Genomic DNA, 20,752 nt, shown 5'->3' on the forward strand with positions numbered 1-20,752 from the left:
CACAGTATGGCATTCGACGTTATCTATTTCCATGCAGACAAGTAGGCTGTGTCACCAGGTCAAATCTGTGGAGAGAGGAGTCTACTCATACATACATACATGATTTTGAAGGTATTTTTGAGCAATAAATATGCTTCTAGTTGAATAAATGCAAGATAGGTAAGTTTAATGTTATGCTGTGGAACATTTGAGGCAAAACAGTAACACACAAATTGAAGATCCCCTACCAGACATAACAAAAAAATAAATAAAAAATCACAGTAACAAAAGTTGCAGAATCATTTTGCAGGAGGTACTGCAACAAAAAAAACAAAAAAACATTGTAAACCCTTTCATAAGGCTGACGCTGTAACCAGATTGTCCTTGTGCTTATATACAACACATGAACTAAATATGGAACAAATATTATAAGTTAAAGTCAAATTATAGTTTACACTTTTATTAATCTGTGGACAACTCAAAAATTACTAATTCAGATGATGATGATGATGATTTCTGTTCAAAATACGTTTTATCTTTTGTATTATAACAGCAAGTAAATATAAAAGTGGACTTCTGCAGTTTTAAAGAGCATCTGGCTCCTGGGTCTAAAATACATTGTTTTGTTAAAGCTCTTTGATAACAACAGAGGAACCACATAGACCAGAACCTGGACATTGTTCAGCTCCTGAACCACATACGGCCCTTTGGCTGACTCTGACCAGCCCATTTAAGATCATTTGGATTTACAAAATAAATCTATTTTATAATTGTACCTCATGCCTGGACTAAAGCTGTATTGCTTTTATTTCAGAGGTGTTTATTAAATAACATTTTTGTAAGGCAACCTCACTTTTTCATTTCTTTGTCAGTACATAAACTCTTCCCAGTCTGAGAAGCTTGTCTAAACATTGCTATTTACTGCTTTTAATAATGAAATACAATTAATATTATGCAGAATTGAGTTAAGTATTTTGGCCCAGTCCTCCACAATATTTTCTGTTTCTCATGTGGCCCCTTGGAAAAAATAATTGTCCACCCCTGGCATAGACCAAGAGCAGAATCCATTATTTTGTATTTTGTTTTCTTGACCAGGGCAGTTGTAATTAATGAACAAAACTCGCGATGCATTCATACAAACATGTACATAGATATTAAAGGCACAGGAGTTGTGTAGTGTCTTGCTCAGTGACACTACAACAGAATAGTCTGAAAGAGAGCTGAAATTACACAACCAGCGTGACCAGACTGGTGTAAATAAACACAAGATTGTGAAACATGACAAAAAATAATTTCACTTTCATTTACTAGAGTTTTTTAAAGTAGCTGTGAGCTGTATAATACCATTTTATTCACCGTACAACCTTTCTACATATGAACATGGTTTGATCTTATACTTACAGCATGTTTTCTCTGTATTTATTTATTTTTTAACCTTATTAAATGAATAGTAAGTCAATTTAAATAAATAATAACCTTATTAAATGAATAATAAATACATTAAATATAAAAGAAAGAAGACTCCCTTTATTCTTCTCCACTCAAAAATGTGGGCATATGTTCACAATTTGGTCCATTTAGCTTTTAAAAACTAGATCAGGCACTGCATGAATAAAGAATAGATTGAAACAGTATAATACGGAGCGTAGGATTGTCATAAATATCGAAAACCAGATACTAACTCATAATAAAATTAGTATCGAAACCAGAACAAATTTTGATACTAAAAATGTCACATTCACAGATATAAGATCACATGGGAATATTTTTAAAAAGCTATGATTAATGTTGAAAATCACATTCTATTGTTGAAAGAAAATGTGGGTTTGTATTATCACCATTGTATCAGTATTGGTATTGCCCATTGGTATCCAGTCGTTAGTATCGAAATCGAGTTTCAAATTTTAGTACCATGTCAACACTTGGGATGGGCATGATTAATCGATAATTGATCAAGAATTTCATCGATTACGTTAATTTTAATTGACAAACCGAATGTAGGTTGTTGTGCGTAGCCTGACCAAACAGGTGTGTACTTGTAGATCTCTGCACTCAGAAACAGTGGGTCAGTCTGCAACGTACCGAAGCACAAATGTGTGTTTAACGATGATTTGTACAAGAAATTCTACGCTTTCCGTTGCGTTCGGGACAAGTGTGAGTCCATGTGCACAGTGGATAAAGCAGCACATATGTTTCTGTGTCCAGTGGGAAAAAGTTTTACCAGGTGAGAGTCGCTCAATGTGGATGACGAGGCCCCGCCCCCCTCCCCCCTACGGTGTCCTGGTTTTGACAAACACAAATCTGGTCACACTAACCTGTATTCCACTGAATCATGTCTTTTAATCCAACAGAAACCGCATCAGCGACACAAGAGCTGTAGTTTTATCTTCGCTTAATTTATGCAAATTAGCGATGCAGTTTTAAATTTCTTTTCTGTGAAAGTTGCACAAAATTTAATTAAACCTATTATAATGTCAAACGGGCTGATGTGGCTCTAGAGTGGTTATGGTTTATTTGTCGTAAAGTTGAATTTATTTATGCAGATTAGTGCAGATAGTAATAATAATGATGATCATTTTAATATAAAAATGTTAATGATTAATCGATAATCGATTGTTAATTCTTCCGATGATCGATTAAGAAAATTTCATCGAATGCCCATCCCTAATTATCACCATTGTATCAGTATCGGTATTGTCCATTGGTATCCAGTCGTTAGTATCGAAATCGAGTTTCAAATTTGAGTACCATGTCAACACTAATATGGCAGTATTAGTATTCTTCTTTAAAGCTGCACTGGGAAACATTTTGTAGTAGAGGGTCTGTCACCTGCTTGTCTCCATGGAAATGTTATTACTTTGTGTAGAATGTTCCACAGTATAGATTAAACCTGTCTATCATGACAGAGACAAGCAGGTTACAGCACCACGCTACATTACAGTTCAGATCTGTGGAGATTCGAGCCTATTCACAGAGTAGCAGTAGAAAAACGCGTAATGAATAAAAGCTGGATGTAGTCTATATTTAATGTCATAACACGGAACATTCCAGGGAAAACGGTAACATCTCCATGGAGACAAGCATGTGGCGAACCCTCCACCAGAAAAACCTTCAAGTCAGTAATCGCCGTATCCAGCCGTACACATTTCATATCTCGAAAAGGACGTGTTAGAAAAATGTTTCTCGCTAAAATCACCAATGTACTCCGAGCATCTGTTGTCTCTGAGGGTGACACTGCCGCCAGCTTAATGGCCAGTGTGCAAACTAATGTAATATTGATGCTTTCAGTCCCTCCCAAGTACTTCCACAAAATGAATCCACAACTGCACTTCAAAAATGTGCACCAGGCTCAGATGTTTGGTCGTTATTGTCATCCAAATGCACAGCCACGCGTTGAGCTAAATTGCATCGAGAAGGTTATCCAAACTCATTTTAAAGCTGCATTGCGAGGAGATGTTAGTGCTTTGTCTGGAATGTTTCACAGTAGGGCATTAAACCTTTCTATCTTCATGGAGAACAAACCAGACAAAGTTACAGGTCAGATCTGTGGACAGTTGTTATTTTTGTGTTATAAAACCACCTGTAATTGAATAAATGTAAAGTAGAGCTGTTTAATGTCATACTGTGGAACATTCCAGGCAGAGCAACGACATCTCCATAGAAACAAATGGATGTCAGCTCCATCGAAGTAAAACACTTACATTTGAAGTGGTCTTGAGTGTTAAAGAGGCCGTACCTGTTTGTACTCTCTTACAACCGTGGAAAACAGAACTAAATGATTTGAAATGGTTTACAGTTTTCCTATGTTATTCCGCACTTATCTTATGTATTCAGAGCTAGGGCTGATATCAATAAGAAGTTGCCGATACGATGCATACCTCGATACAGTGGCCACGATACGATTATAATTCGATACAGTGCACTTTCAATTCAATACGATATATTTCAAATCGATTTGATACGGTTCAAGTAAAAATAAAGGCTAAATCATGTCTGTGATACTAAAAGTCTTTGTTAGATCACAGTTTTAGATGTCATTCGTGTGTGTTTTTTTTATTTTTTTTAATTTAATTTTTTTTATTAAAGACAACAGAATATAACATTTAAAAAAAATAAAACAAACATCAACGTTTAACAATTACAATATTCAACACAAAACAAAAACATAAAACAACAACCACAACACCCCAACAAATACAAAAAGCCCCCCCACTTCCCCCAACCACCCACACCAACACAAAGTCAAAATAATATAAATGTGATAGTGCAACACAAACACACCACCAGGCTCCCAACATCGACACACTGCAGCCAATTCATAAATGAAGTTCCTTTTGTCTCTCTTCCTTCCTTTTCTTTCCTTTTTTTTTTTTTTTATTAGAATTTTTTTTTTTTATTAGTCCCTATACTCAAAATAATATTTATTTTCACCATCATCAGTTCCCCTCATCATCTTTCACCATCCGTCACAATCTCAAAAAAAATAATCGTGTGTGTTTCAGTAATTTAGCAATCTCTCCCAGGCCCTTTAGACTCTGTTCATGCTTATGTCACAAATTGGGCATACCTGGATACAGAGGACACAATATAATACGTATCTCGATACAGTGAGCTTTCGATTTGATACGATTTATTTCAAATTGATTCAATATGGTTTAATAAAGAATAATTTCTAAATCATGCCTGTGATACTAAAAATCTTTGTTAAACTACGTCTTGTATAAAGTTCATATGGAACACAAACATTTTAATCATCAAAACAGTGAAAATGTCAAATGTGTCGCATAAATGAGTTTCCTTCCTCTAAACAAACAACAAAACTGTAGCTGTAACAAAATAATTTAGTAAAATATACCTAAAAATACTCGATCGATACAGCAGCCCACAATATCAATACTGTATCATCACATTAAACGATACAATATTTCGATATTTTTGCACAGCCCTATTCAGAGCATCCTAATTATTCACGGAGATGAGTTTATAAGCACTTTTCACAACTTTCAGAGATAAGAGTGGAGTTTTGCTGTGATGATAATAGACAATGAAACTAGACAATCACACATCGGACAAGGCTTTATAATTCAATGCGGACAAAATGAAGCTGACTTATTTGACCCCTGGGGCAAGACAAACTTAGCCCGATTCATCAGCTGGTTTCACTTCATAGAAATCGTCTGACCTCGCAGTGTTAGGATTTGTTTGCTCGACAGTAGGCGGCTACTTTTTATCATTTACCCAATCGCTGCTATTTGGTGTGTAATGCACCGCTAATGGGGCTAATTTTTATATTAAGCTTTTCCCAAATCCTATAGGAAGGAGAACAATAACGTCTTTCCCCTTGATAAAATTCAACAAACATTCTCTTTGTTCTGGCTTTAAATCCTCGATCTCGGGAATCGTTGCCAACACAGAATGTCTGTCTCTTTGCTGATTGGCTGGTGCCTGAACTTGCACCTCCGGGGTTTTTGTGAACCGTCTTGTTTATTCTGATTCCTGACCTAGTCTCTGGAAAGAAATGAAACTGAGTGAAGGCACAAGGTGGCGCTTTGCTCAAATACAAAATTAGAAGCATGCTCATTTTTTTTCTTTTTGGGAAACACACAAAGATATAAAGTCATATCATCATCATACATGTAAAGTACACATTTAATACCTCAAAATACTAAATTGTTATTGTTTTTTTTACATTTTCTTCAGGTCAAATCGAGAATGTCAGATCGACCAGCACCACAGGAACCAGTGCCAGTACTGCCGTCTGAAGAAGTGTTTCCGAGTGGGCATGCGCAAAGAAGGTAACTACTCTCACTACTACACCACAAACTGCTGGTAGTGCCCGTGTGCTCCCAGCGGCTCAGTCCCTCCCAACATTTTTCTCCAGAGTGACCCCCATTAGGTCGGGGCCATAAAAATGTTTTTTGGTGACCGTGAAAGCTCGTATTGATCACAGGCTTCTGGAAATGTGATGTTCTTGAGTATTCAGACAAGCCAAATACGTATCAGGCTGTGTTTGCTAATGTGTGGATTGTATCACCATGGTAACCGCTGAACATTCTGCCATAGACATACATGTAAACAGTTTAGAGTGGTCCAAAGTTATTCCCCACTTATCTTACGCATTCAGAGCATCCGAATTATTCACCGTGATGAGTTTTTAAGTGGTTTTCACAACTCCAGACTGGAATTTTGCCATCATGGTAATCCTTATAGCAACTAGCATGCTAACAGTGCACAGTAAAATGCTTTATAATTACATGCAGATAGTACACGGACACAACCTCAAGAGCTGCTAGTACAATCTATCTGTACTGGGGCATTTTGAAAAACTAAATACAAGGGAAAAATTGGTAAAACAAAATATTGAAACCATGTAATTCTTCAAACATTGTGTCAAACTGATATTTCTGCACCTTTTGTGGTTAATTTTAAAGTCCATTCACATTGTGTGTGATACAAAGACATTTACAGACACATTTTTGATGGATTGCTATAATATTGTCCGAACACCATCATCTGCGTAGTAAAATAAAGACTATATTATTTTTCTGTCAGTATCGCCCACCCATAAGCGATACTGAGAATATATTTTCTTTATCCGACCACAGTGACTCAAATCCGCTGTGTACCTCTCCAGTGCCGTCATAACAGCAGTAAGTGAGCTGACATGTGTCTGGTCCTATCTCCTCTCAGTCACTCATGTGTGTCAGATCAGTGTTACTGCCGGTGAGAGAGCTTTCATACACTGACTGCTCTTCACTCACTACACGGAACTCCGAGTGCGCTACACTGCCACTTCAACTCCAACACTCACAATAAAACAATTCAATCAAAATAAAGAATTCCAACATCTCAAAGTATGTCAAAGGTCAAAGTGAACAAGAAAAATTTAGAACAGGTAATGAAGGGGCCTGTCTAATGTGCACAGGCAGCTCACTCCACAGTTTTGGTCAACAACCCAGTTCAGAATGACTTTACCCCAGAGCACTCCTGCCCCAGTCTACATTCAGGTCAGAAAAACAAAGAGGTGTGAACAAGGGCTGTGCAAAAATATTGAAATATCGATATATTGTATCCTTTAATGTGATGATACAGTATTGACATCTTGGGCTGCTGTGTCACTATATCGCCAAAAGTATTTTTTGGTGTCCATCCATCCATTTTTTTCCACTTATCTGGAGCCGGGTCGTGGGGGAGCAGTCTAAGCACGGACTCCCAGACTTCCTTCACCTTCATAGTCCTTCAGACTTCATAGTCCCTCCAGCGTGTCCTGGGTCTTCCCTGGGGTCTCGTCCCGGTGGGACATGCCCGGAACACCTCCCGAGGGAGGCGCCCAGGAGGCATCCGGAACAGATGCCCGAGTCACCTCAACTGCTCCTCTCAATGTGGAGGAGCAGCGGCTCTACTCCAAGCTCCTCACCCTATCTCTAAGGGAGCGCCCGGCCACCCTGCAGAGGAAACTCATTTCGACCACTTGTATCCGTGATCTCATCCTTTCGTGTTCATGACTATATTTTTTGGTGTATTTAACAAAATTATTTTGTTATAGCACTACAGTTTTGTTGGAAAGGAAACTTTTTTATGCAACCCATTTGACATTTTCTCTGTTTTAATGAGTAAAATGGGTGTGTTTCATATGAACTTTGCACAAGAAGTGTTTTAACAAACATTTTTAGAGTCACATTTTATTGAACCGTATTGAAATATATCATATTGAATCGTATCGAGTCGTAAGCTCACTGCATTGAGGTGTGTATCGTATCGTGGCCTATGTATCGAGGTATGTGTCATATTGGCAACTCCTGGATGACACCCAGCCTTGGTGTGAACCATAAAGTGTAGAGGGGAGATAGTAGCCCACCAGTCACCGTGTTTCACATAGGAAGTTAGCAGGGGTCCGAACTGAGTGCTTAACGTCTGTTTTCAATTCCCTTTGTAGTGAAAAATGGTCACCTCCTCTCTGCATCAGACTTGTCAGGTTCTCTGTCAATTCTGTAAGTGATTGTGGTGTTTTTATTTAGTTATTTTGTCCATAAATCAAGATATAAACAAGACAAGAACAACCGATCTCAGGGGAAGTAGGCACCTGATTGGTCAGCTGTAGGGAGCAAAACAACAGGGAGTTGCTCAGTCCTCTTCTCTGTATAGTATATGGTGTGAACAGGGGGCTAAAAGAACTTCAGGTGCATCTAGTAATTTAGTATTAGCACTAAAACTATGCATCTATATACTCAATTTAATGTAGTGATCCAAAATAATGAAACAACACGTGCTAGTGGGCGGTGGAGAGGCCTCAGTCTGTCATTGCTGCTGATCTAAAATGATGGTGTTTCTTATCTCCTGCAGTTGGATGCCTCTCCTAATCTGAGCGTAATGTATTCAAACCACAACACACAACACTTCATTGATAGTTCTTGGGTTTCTGTGCATTTTGAATAATCGGTTTAAACAGGATTAGGGCAGTTTTCCACGGCGTGCCTGTAAACGTAGCGAGTGACAGAGGGATCTACGGGCTTTCACACCTGTGGCTCTGTAAGCCCCTGTTAAATCTGGACAAACATCTGCTGCTGATCTGCCCCTAAGCCCGCAATCAATACAGATCTATTGAGACAAATGAATTCACTCAGTCAGGAAAGTCTGGCCTTAAGACACGGGGTTAAACAGGTCCCTAAACAGCACAGGAAATTTGAGGTGTATTTGAAAAACGGCTCAATTAAGATTTTATTGTCTTGCCTGAATTGTTCTACAGTGACAGGAAATATATCTCTCTGACTTTTATTAAATTACTGGTGTTTCTGCTGCTTTAAAAATCCCTCAAATGTGCACGATGTAACTTTTTTGGTAAAGGGCCCATCAGTTACTTTCAGTTACTCCATGGAGATGTTATTGCTTTGCTGCGTTGTTCCAGAGTATGGCATTAAACTTATCAATCTCCATAGAGACAAGCAGGAGGTGCCACCAGGCCAATTTACAGGCGAGATCTGTGAAGAGGTCATCCTACTCACAGAATACATGTTTTTACACGTATATTTGACCAATAAAAACACCCTTAATTGAATAAATGCAAGTTTAATGCCATATTCTGGAACATTACAGGTAAAGTAGTAACATTCTCCCTGGAATACCATATTTTTCGAACTGTAAGTCGCTCCAGAGTATAAGTCGGACCAGCCAAAAAATGCGTAATGAAGAAGAAAAAAACATATATAAGTTGCACTGGACTGTAAGTCTTTTATAAAATCAGACACCACGAACTGACATTTCATCATGAAAGGCAAGTTATAACAAAAGAATAAAGAACAACAGACTGAACAGGTGTTAATATGTTAACGTCACATATGAACAGTTCTTCAGATAACTATAGCATAAACAACAGAACAGAACAAGTTTAACAAACTCCATCTCACTCCAAATCACTAAATCCATTCAGTTCTTCATCCTCGGTGTCACTTCTGAACAACTCGGCCTCGACCTCCGGAGGTAAACAGAGCGCCGCAAACTCTTCTGTGTCGCTGTTGTCAGACTCAGCATCAGTTCCACTTAGAATTATCCTGGTCTTTCTGAATCCCAACAGGATGGTTTCAGTTGTCTCTGAAGTTCAGGCCTTGTCCATCCATCCAGTGACTGCAGGAAAGTTGCACTGTGGTCCCTCCAGGTTACCGTGAAGCTGTGTTCATCTCCGCTTTCCGTCAGTTCCTCACAACTTTCTTTCTGCTGCTCGATTACTCTGTTCAGCTGAATATTTCACTACTTGCAGCAGGATTGCAGGTTTTTCTGCAGGAGACATGCACAGTAGAGTGAAGTGACAGTGGTACAGTAGTAGAAGATACTGACACACAAGACTAGAGCCTCTTGTGCCTGTCAGAGTGAAAATAAGAATATATAAGTCGCACCGCAGGAAACTTATAGTCCGAAAAATATGTTTGTGCTTTTTTAAATACCGTCTATAAGATTTTTACAGTCTTAAAAACATAAACAACAGAACTAGTTCATTCTTAACAGTCTGCGGTGTTCCAAAGTTCTTCCTCACTCCCCTTATGCATTCAGAGCATCGTAATTATTCAACATGATGAGTTTTTTTGTGCTTTTTATAACTCTCAATGACGAGAGCGGAGCTTGCCTTCACAGTAATGCTAACAACTAGCATGCTAACAGTGTAATTCCTGATTATCGGACAGTAAAATGGTTTCTAATTAAATGTAGATAGTTCTAAATAATATATCTGTACTGGGGCATTTTGAGAAACTAAATACAAGAGAAAAATTGGGACAGCATCTTTAAGACGACATGTCAAGAGGATTATTGCTTATTTTATCCAAAAACATCTTCAGTATGATCCAAAAATGCAAGGAATTTTTTTTACTTTCCCGTCGTAAATTCCACCTAACCTGCTTTTATCCCTTCTTTGTGATTTATAACTGTTTGCTCATCCCCATTATCACCGTGAAGCAGCCTAATGGGAGACTTTACTAGCCCCCGAAGACGACGACTCCCCCTCCCCCACAGCCAGATGGGTCAAAGGTCACGGGCAGATTCGCTAATGGCCGCACATCCGCCGCTGTCTCCCTCCTCCAGGACGCATAATCAGAGCAGACGTACAGAGCTCCAGATGCATATATATGTGAGCTCAGTGGAGCGTCTGCGAGGCGGCTGGTCGGGGGGTATTTTTGAGGTTAGCCAGGCCTCCTCTGGTGTGAGTGAAGAGTATAGAGCTTTGTTTCAAGGGTGTTTCAGATGCAGGGCAGAGGATTATTGTTGGAAAGTATTACAGACGAGCCTCAGTATTCTTTGTCTGTCTGTCTGTGTGATTTTGCTGCTTTTGAACTCTAAAATTGAATGTTTAAAGAAGTAAAAAATATATTATCCTAACCTACACATTTCAGTCTGCAGTGAGCCAAATAAACATAAGATATAACAAAATATAAAACTAACACACATACAAAAAACAAAACAAACAAAAAACACAACAAAAACACAACAAAAACTAGCAACAAAAGAACAAGTGTGTAGTGTAGTACAGATTTTCTCAATGCAGTGATTACATGTGTGTATTTACATTTTAGGGCTGTCAAATTAAATTTGCATTTATATATTTTCTTTTCCCTTATATCTTTTGTTTTCTGTTTTTTAATCTTTTTTTTTGGCAACCCCATATTTTTTGGACTATAAGTGGCACTTTTTATCATGGTTTGGGTGTTTCCTGTGACTTAAACTCCAATGAGACTTAGATATTAACATTTTCAGACTGACAGCTGCGAGAGGCTCTAGGCTTGTGTGCCGGGTTTCTGCGCATGTCTCCTGCAAAAAGAGCCTTTGTCCTGCTGCAAGTAGTGAAATATGCCGCAGAAAACTGTAGTCGAGCAGCAGAAAGAAAAGTTTGGAGTGAGTGAGAAACTTGTGAGGGACTGACGGAAAGTGGAGATGGAGAACACAGCTTCACGATAACTGGGAGTGTGCACCATGCAACTTTCCTGAAGTCACTGGATGACAAAGTATGGACTTCAGTGACAACCGAAGTTGTGCGGAGTTGCTCAGAAGTGACAGAGTATGAAGAATTCAATTACTTCAATGGATTTAGTGATTTGGCGTGAGATGGAGAGTTTGGTAAACTTACGTTCTTTTGTTTATGCTATAATTATCTGAAATCAAATGTGATGTTAACATATTAACATTTATTCAGGCTGTTATTTATTCTACTGTTGGTACTAGAACTTGTCTTTCAAGATAAAATGTTGGTTCCTTGTCCCTGATGTTATATAATACATTTCCCCTAAAATGTGTGTTTTTCTTCTTCATTGCACATTTTTTGGCTGGTGTGACTTATACTCCGGAGCGATATATAGTCCGAAAAATATGTACACATACAGTACATGTGCTGTTTTGACATTTTCCTTTTCATGTACCAGTATATTATTCTATTTTATTGTAGTTTGCCCCAATGGGGTTTTGCCACAGTCCATGGGCCAACAGTGTGTTTGTTTTTTGTGTCCAACAACTGAGCAGCCTGTTCCATTGAACTTAAATCCAAAAAGTCTTAGTACAAATGGTCTTTGACAAAGCATTTATGTTTACGTTCCTTCCAATTCATCATAATAACACGTTTAGCTGATTTAAAAAACCCAGTGATGATATATGGTCCAGTTTTTGGGATAAAACGTCCTGAGGTCTTATTCCAAGTTGGCACAGCAAAGGACAAGGAGAGATCTGCTCATCAAACATACAGACAGCCTATCAGCTACACCTTCCAAAATAGTTTCACTTGAGGGCAATGCCACAACATGAAATGTGTAGGACTCTAAATTGCGTTCTACAAATCTGAGTTAGCAGGACCTTTTTAGGCTGAAGTACGTGAGTTTGTTTCGGTTCACTTGTGTGCTTCACCTTTGGCTTTGACCCAAACCTCGTTGCTGCTCTGTCATTGGTCTGCCAACCAGCGGCAGGATCCATCTCTTCAGTGGGAGCATTCCAAATGGACTCTCGAGACTTTTGAGCTTAAAAATATTGTGAGAATCCATCTTTCTGCGCAAGGTTAATGTCCCACGGGCATTTGTTGCATCACATTTGTTTGTACTGCTCAAAAATACCTAAAAAGCATGCATTATTGTTGTCAGGGGTCACTGCTCCTCAGATCTGACCCGTAATTTGGTCTGTGGCATAACTGTAAAGACTGAGCTGCCTTCTGTATGTTTATTTTTAGTGAATAAATACTATTATTCATACTTTTCCTCTTTAAAGCAGTGTAGCTCAGTTTATGGAGGACTACATCTTCTGAAACTGAATAAACCTACAACCTCGTGAACACTTTGATCAGAATATTATGTTGCAGTGGACATAAAACTGTGATACTTATGTTATGTTATTAGGTTCTTTTTCAGACCAAGAGTTTGTTTCGACTGCTCACTAGCGGTCTTCTTCAGAGTGGTCATGTGATGTTGCTGTGACGTGTGCGTTCAGTTGATTTAAACAGGTTTTGTTTCTGTCTTTCTACCGGTGGAGGCAGGACGACAGCGCCACCTGCAGTCCCACTTCCTCAGGACAGCATCCCAGGTGTGTGAGAGTAAAAAAGCCCCTCGTCCCGAGTTTAACGTCCTGTGGGCATGTTTTCATATTTCAATTGCCTCTTTAATCCAGTGGCAATGTTTGTTTTCCTCTGTCCCAATGATGTTTGCTCCATCCCAGTGGTTCTCTCTTTTACAATGGTCAGAGACTGCCGATTTGAGTTGTTCCTGTTCTGCTTTTTTACTCTCACACACCTGGGATACTGTCCTGAGGAAGTGGGACTGCAGGTGGCGCTGTCATCCTGCCTTCACCAGTAGAAATACAGCGCCAAAACCTGTTTAAATCAGCTGACCGACACGTCACAGCAACATCACGTGACCACTCTGAAGAAGAGCATTAGTGAGCAGTCGAAACTGTCACGCATCAAAACAAAGTCTTGGTCTGAAAAAAGAACCTAATAACATAAAATATCAGAAGACCAAATGAACCTCATTAGACTACTGTGATACTTACGACCGTTCTGGATTGTGTTTAAAATCTTGAATCAGATTTAAAGCACTCCGTAACTCCTCCTTAACTTATTCTTCTTCTCCTGTGCCCTTCTCCTCCCCCTGTCCTCCCCTGTGCTCCCAACCCTCACCACAGCAGTCCAACGCGGCCGCATCCCCCCTCAGGCCAGCCTCAGTCCCTCCATCACTCCCATAGGGGGCGCCAGCGGTCTGGGTGGAGGCGACTTCTACAACAACAACAACAACGGCGGCGGCGGAGGGGGCCAGCCGGTGTCCGAGCTCATCTCTCAGCTCCTCCGCGCGGAGCCGTACCCGAACTCTCGGTACGGCCACCAGTACAGCCAACAGAGCGGCCCTGACAACGCCATGGGGATCGACAACATCTGCGAACTGGCCGCACGCCTCCTCTTCAGCATCGTGGAGTGGGCCCGCAATATTCCGTACTTCCCCGAGCTGCCCGTCTCTGATCAGGTGAGAGAGATTTGTGTTTTGCTTCTGTTTAAAGTTCGTATGTTCTCTCTCTCTCTTTTTTACGTATTCTTGTTTCCTCAGCCTTAAGTGTTTGTGCAGTATTTTTTTAGTGGTGTCGACACAAATATGGAACAATTTATTAGACATGGGCAATATATCGGTTCCAGTATTGGGTTGATATTCTTTGATATCACATTGGCTGATATCTATACTTGATACCCCCTCTTTTCAGTTCTTTTTCATGATTTGTTTAGCTTTCTACTATGTTATAACGTTGTTCTCTTATCAGAAACATGCCAGAAGAAGTTTTAGTTGTCATTCATGTGTGTTTCAGTAATTTAGCGATCTCTCCCAGGCCCTTTAGACTCTATTCACACTTATGTCACAAACTGGGCATACCTGGATACAGAGGACACGATATAATTCATATCTCGATACAGTGAGCTTTCGATTCGATACAATATATTTCAGATTGATTCGATATGGTTTAAAAAAGAATCATTTCTAAATCATGGCTGTGATACTAAAAGTCTTTGTTAAACTATGTCTTGTGTAAAGTTAATAGGAAACGCACAGTTTAATCATCAAAACGGTGAAAATGTCAAATGTGTCTCATAAACAAGTTTCCTTCCTCTAAACAAGCAACAAACTGTAGCTGTAACAAAATAATTTAGGAAAATATACCTAAAAATACTCTTGGCGATATATTGCTCCAGCAGGACACGATATCGATACTGTATCAGCACATTAAGTGATATGATATATCGATATAAGCGTTAGTAAATCTAGGAAAAATGAGAAAATGTTCCAGTTTTCTTCATCTCCAAGTTATTGTAGTGTTCCGTTATGTTCGGATAATCAACAGTTCCAACCATAAATCAATTTTCATCATTTCCCACTGACACACAACTCTGAGCACACTGGTACATGTGATTAGAAGAGATGAGGCCAAATTCCAGATGAATTCAAACAGCACATACGTCTGCAGTCTTCATTTTACCTCTGATGTAGTTAAACCATGTCAGTCGGTTTGATAACAGTCGGTGAGTCCAGTGTCGGGAACTACACCGGAAGTTGCCATCGCAGGTTTTCCAACGTCTTCCTGCCGTGAATAAATCCTAACCCTTTTGGTCAGCTGTACGATTCTGTGCAATGATCAGCCCACAAGCATGCAACAATTCTTCATAAATATATAAAAACAGGATACAAAACTGTGCGCAGCAACTTCACACACCCAGTAGGAAGTGCAGCGGTTTCATTAGTGGGATGTACACTGATTGTGTTGAGATAAGGCAAAGGTCTAGAGGACAGAGCATCAAATATGGAAGTGAATGTTACAAACCCTGCTAATGTGCAAATATAGCATTTTCAAAACAATAAAAGTAGTGATGGGCGAGTGGAGCCCCGTGAAGCATTGACACCTCAGTCGCAATATTGTCTCAAATGGTTGGACGTGTCTGAGGCCTCGGAGAAACACTGACCTCTAGTGGACAAATTTAACCATTGGCACGCAGGTGTCTCTGCATCGATGAAGTATTGTTAGTGTAAGACAATACTTGTGTTCAGAGCAACACCGTACCTAACAAAAACAATAATAATAATGATGATTTTAAATAATATGTAAAGAGCAACATAAATAGCAGCTGTAAATAAGAAAATAGGTGATCTTGTTAGGTGGAATTAGATCAAAGTGATCCCAAACCATGGATCGCTTTTTTTCCACTTATAGATGCCACGAAAATGAAACAAATGCCAAAAGTCGCCAAAATCACCACTAACGTCGCACAATACTCCTCACTACCCAACATTTTTAAGAAATATTGGTGCATCTTTTATACTGTAGCAGTTTAGCGCTTGTCAAACCACAGAAGTGCGCTGAACACTCTGAAGCACTCTGAACCAATCGCAGAGCGGAACATTCGCTGAGCCAATGAAACGCTTTGATACACTGAAGCGATTGACACGCAGAGTGAAGCAGAAGGGGGAGGGACCGACACTTCCACACTTTGGTCACGTGAGCGGCTGCTGCGAGACGAGCTCCGAGGCAGTGCTTCAGAGCGATTTGTTTCAGAAAGAACGAGACGTGTTCCAGAGCTCCGACTCATTTGCCCATCACTAAATAAAAGGTCACATGGGCATCTAAATATGTGCTGACAGTTAATAACCCATAGAAGCTAACACACATGAACATTCACACAGACGGTGGCTCCCTCTTTTCTGCTTCACTCAAGGAAAAACAAAACTAAAACACAACACTACCCACGCAGTCCATCTTTCCCACAATCAGGGAATAATTTAGCTCCATAAAATGCTTCTTTATAAAACCTCCTCGTTAAAAACTACCAAAAACAGTTTGTCAACACATGGGCGTTAACTCCAACTGGTGGGTTTCAGATGACGTCACACCATTTTATAGGACAATATTACTGAATACAGATGGGGGGAGCTAAAATGAATCTTGTTAAAATACAAAATAATGTTGTAATACTGTATGTTCTTGGGTTACTAATTGAAAATCCCAGGTTCAACATTTGTGGATTTACCTTTCGGATATTTCGTGGCAAAGTATAATGTGATCGTTATGGACAATGGTTTGTTTCTCAGGTGTCTCTGCTTCGTCTGAGCTGGAGTGAACTCTTCATCCTGAACGCGGCGCAGTCGGCCCTCCCCCTGCACATGGCGCCCCTGCTGGCCGCGGCGGGTTTCCACTCCTCGCCCATGTCAGCGGAGAGAGTGGTCTCCTTCATGGACCAGGTCAGAGTGTTCCAGGACCAGGTGGACAAACTGACCAGACTACAGGTGGACTCAGCGGAGTACAGCTGCCTCAAGGCCATCGCGCTCTTCTCTCCAGGTAAAGACCAAACGATGGGTCTGGAAATGCGATTTTATTTGTTTAGTTGAGTTTAGTCTAGACATTAAACGTGTATTGTGTAACTTTGGTGGTGGAGGGTCTGTCAAATACTTTTCTTCATGGAGGTGTTATTACTTTGTCTGGAATGTTTCACAGTACGATATTAAACCTTTCTATCTTCATGGAGAACAATCCAGACCAAGTTACAGATCAGATCTGTGGAGTGGCGACCCCACTCACAGTCAGAATGTCTGTTTTTCTATGTATTTTTTAACTATAAAACCACCTGTAATCGAATAAATATAAAGTAGATGTGTTTAATGTCATATGCTGGAACATTCTAATCAGGGCAATGACATCTCCATAGAAAAAAGAAGGTGACGGACCCCAGGAGAAAAGCTACATAGTGCACCTTTAAGCTCATAAAAAAAACAAAAAACATCCTCCATGGATATGTTTTTTTGGTCTTACTATGGGAGATTATAGCCAAAAGAGCAACATCGTCCAGTTTTAGAGACGACTGGGAATATCAGATTCCACACAGGGGCAACAGGGGCAAAAACTGTTGGTGTGTGCTTAGGCAAGGCACTTCACCCACATTGTCTAGTATGAAAGTGTGTGTGAGTGATGGGGGTGGTCAGAGGGGCCGTTGGCACAAACTGGGAGCCTCACAGTCACAATAGTCACTTACCACCACAGAGTACGGAGAGAATGAATAATGTACACTGTAAAGCTTTGTGAGTGTCTTTAAAGATGCTCTATCAATTTAATGATTAATGAATTAATGAAAATCTTCTTTAGTTCATTGGTCCAAAGTTATTCCTCACTTACCTTACGTGTACAGAGCATCCAAATGACTCACCATGATGAGTTTTTAAGTGCTTTTCACAACTATTCAGAGATCAGTGGCTGAATTATGCCATCGCTGTAAAGCTATCAACAACTAGCATGCTAACTGTGCCCTTCCTCACCACTTCAGACCGTAAAAAACCTGCATACTTAAATGCAGACAGTACACAGTGGACTTATTTTGACCTCAAGATCTGTTTACAGTAAAAATAAATACAAGTATTGCACAGGCCCATTAAAAATCTGCTAAAATCAACAGGATGTGACTGTTGAAAGATAATAATTTAGTACGGATGTGACAATAACCAAAATAACATGACACTGTATCATCAAAGGTCTCACAATATTATCGGAGGCCCTCACAAAATATATCAAATCACAAGTCTCTTTGCTTTTAACGTCTTTGCTTGTGATGTTGAGGTATTTCTTATTCTGTAAATCACTTTGAATGACTTTGTGTATGAAATGTGCAAATTTGTGTGAATACAAATAAACCTGCTATGCCACAGCAACAGCTAAAAAACAGAGGGAACTCTATAGACCATGATCCTTTGGTTTTGTTAGTGCAGACAACAAGATGAAATAACTGTTATTAACCACTTTTAAATCGTAATTCTTCATTTTGTAACAGTACCAAAGGATTTTCAAGGTTTTTTTCAGGATTAGGGTTAAGATTCAGAGCTTTTAAAAGAAAAAAGTAACATATTCATAATTTTATAAGCCTCCACAAAATATCTTATCAAGGGATTCTAACATCATTACATCCCTTAAACTGAGTGAATTTTAGGAATAATGTAATGAGTTTTGCACTTGGGGAGGATAAAATTTATCAGTGACCGTTGTTTTGAATCTATGCTACATAAATATGAACTCCATGATGGACTTTAAAGAAGTTATAGTCAGAAATACAGAAGTTGAAACTCCACAGTGAGTCAAATATAAAACTGCATAGAGACTGTTTTTGTTCTCATCACAGAGAATACATTAAACTGAAATGAAACCCACAGTGTTTCTGACCCGGAGCTGCTGCTGCTGTTTACCAAATGTCCAATAATGAGGCTGTGAAGTAGCCTAGTTTAGTGAGCATTTAACTGTACACTAACACATAGATGGAAAATCAATACCGGTAGTCTGTTCTGTCTCTCGTGAACATGGGACAAAGAGAGGGCTGCTTTTGTCAGGAAAAACTAAAGTTAAAGAAGTACAACTACAGTTTTATTTTATCAATGTGAAAATTGTACAGTAGTATGTATATGTATTACAAGTTTTTCATCATGTCATGTTTTCATTTAAGGCATTTTACATGTGAAAATGACCAAATTTAATCATTTTTGGGTCATTTGAATCTCAAAAATAGATAGAGTGAGCAGGGATGGGACAAGATCTCGTGCCATAAGATCCCATGAGACAAAACTGTCACGGGATTGTGCACACATAGTACAAATGATCTTGTGGGATTTTTTCCTCATGTTTTTACAGTTGGATTGAAAAAATAAGAGCACTGGTGAATTATATTTTTTGAGAATGCGTAGTGCCACAAAGCAGAGCTACACTGACAGCTGAAATATTAAAGAAAATAAATCAAAAATGATGAGACTAAAACTGGGAACTGAAATGCACAATGTATTTATTATAGCATAAGTAATGTCAAAATCTCATCACGTCTTGTGGAAATTGTATCTCGTCCCGCCTCTAGGAGCCAGGTTTAAATTAATTTTGTTGACATATTAGATACTAAAAAATGTACAGGGGAGATTGTGTTTTCTTTTGTGTCTTATTTCCTATTTGAATCAACAAAGTCTCACTGAAAACTTGCCTAAAATTTCACCTTATTTTTTGGCTTTAAAATGTTAATAAATAAGACCATATCCTTCTGTATGTTTACAGTACAAGACTGATAAGTTTGGTGTATGTAGGTGTTCTTTTAAGGGCTGATCCTTCTGCTCCATGGGGGGTAAAGAGCTTTCAAAATAACAATGTCCCATCTAACTCTATGGCTGCATTAAATATTAAACATCATTTGGTGCAGAGTGGACACAGTCTGTTGTTTTCACATGAAATTGTATAAATTAAGAGACAAAACTGACCAAAAAAACATAGTCTAGTTCCGCCTGTAGTGTCTCCCTGTGGACATGTATCTTTTAACTTTGGCACCACCTTCTGGCCTAATCAAGGAAATGCCCCAAGGATTTAAATTTGGTTTCTGAAAATGGAACTTAGAGTGCGGTTGCTTTTGCACATTGTTTTTGTGAAATGCTAAAAGCTACAACAGACCAGTGGAGCGTGTAGGTTTGATAGAAACATCTGAGTCGGTAATAGCAGCATCACGACTCTTTGCGTAACCAGCCCACACAGCTGAGTAATGGCCTCCAAGACTTTTCATTGTTCACTTCTATCTTTGGTTAGAGAGTTGAGACCAAAACTACAAGACAATTCAGCATAACTTTCAACATTTTTAAAACTACAATTTTTATTTAAATGGATAATCAGATGCATGGATTTTAAAAACATTTTTCTACTTATCTATACTTTATCAGGGTATTTTCTGATCTATGTTATGATGCTGTTTCCTCATCACAAACACACCTGGAGTTGTGTTTTGTTTCATTCACTCACATCTGACACACATATCTTGCTAATTTAGGCTGAGTTCTTGAGTTCTGAAAACACTTGTGATGTCATGTGGTGCTTCACTGTGTTTTTAAACTCCGTACACCTTCACTAGAATCTTTTGGATGATTTCAGCCCTTGAATCTCTGTCAGTCTTTACTACACAAAAAGTAAAAGGTAACTGCTAATTTGAAAACTACAGCTTCATGACATCACAAGGTGGAACAGAGCATTTTGAGCTCTGGAGATATAGACAGACTAATAATAAACGGTTGCTCAAAACTGCATGCATGAAACAAATTACAACTCCAGATATGTTTTTGACTAGGGCTGGATATTTGCTGATACGATACAGACCTCGATGCACAGGCCACGAAACAATACATATCTCCATATAGTGAACTTCTGATTCAGTACGATGCAATACGATATATATACGATATATATTAAAACAATTCAATCATTTTATAAAATATAATGTTTAAAT

The 20,752-nt window shown here is 39.0% G+C and overlaps 1 protein-coding gene across 2 annotated transcripts in view; it reads left to right on the forward strand.

Moving 5' to 3' along the window:
• The window catches only part of nr2f6a (nuclear receptor subfamily 2, group F, member 6a), a 29,074-nt gene that overhangs the window by 2,008 nt on the left and 6,314 nt on the right, over nt 1-20,752 (forward strand). Inside the window, exons 3-5 of one of the 2 annotated variants that reach the window (XM_020940903.2) lie at nt 5,680-5,774; nt 13,621-13,955; nt 16,560-16,806. In XM_020940903.2, coding sequence (XP_020796562.1) covers nt 5,680-5,774; nt 13,621-13,955; nt 16,560-16,806 — 677 coding nt within the window. The remainder of the gene's footprint in view (nt 1-5,679; nt 5,775-13,620; nt 13,956-16,559; nt 16,807-20,752) is intronic. The other variant, XM_020940904.2, reaches the window with a different exon arrangement.

Source organism: Boleophthalmus pectinirostris, unplaced genomic scaffold (genome assembly GCF_026225935.1).
Source record: "Boleophthalmus pectinirostris isolate CB_2022bp ecotype Guang Dong unplaced genomic scaffold, ASM2622593v1 HiC_scaffold_16, whole genome shotgun sequence".
Classification (NCBI taxonomy): Eukaryota; Metazoa; Chordata; class Actinopteri; order Gobiiformes; family Gobiidae; genus Boleophthalmus; species Boleophthalmus pectinirostris.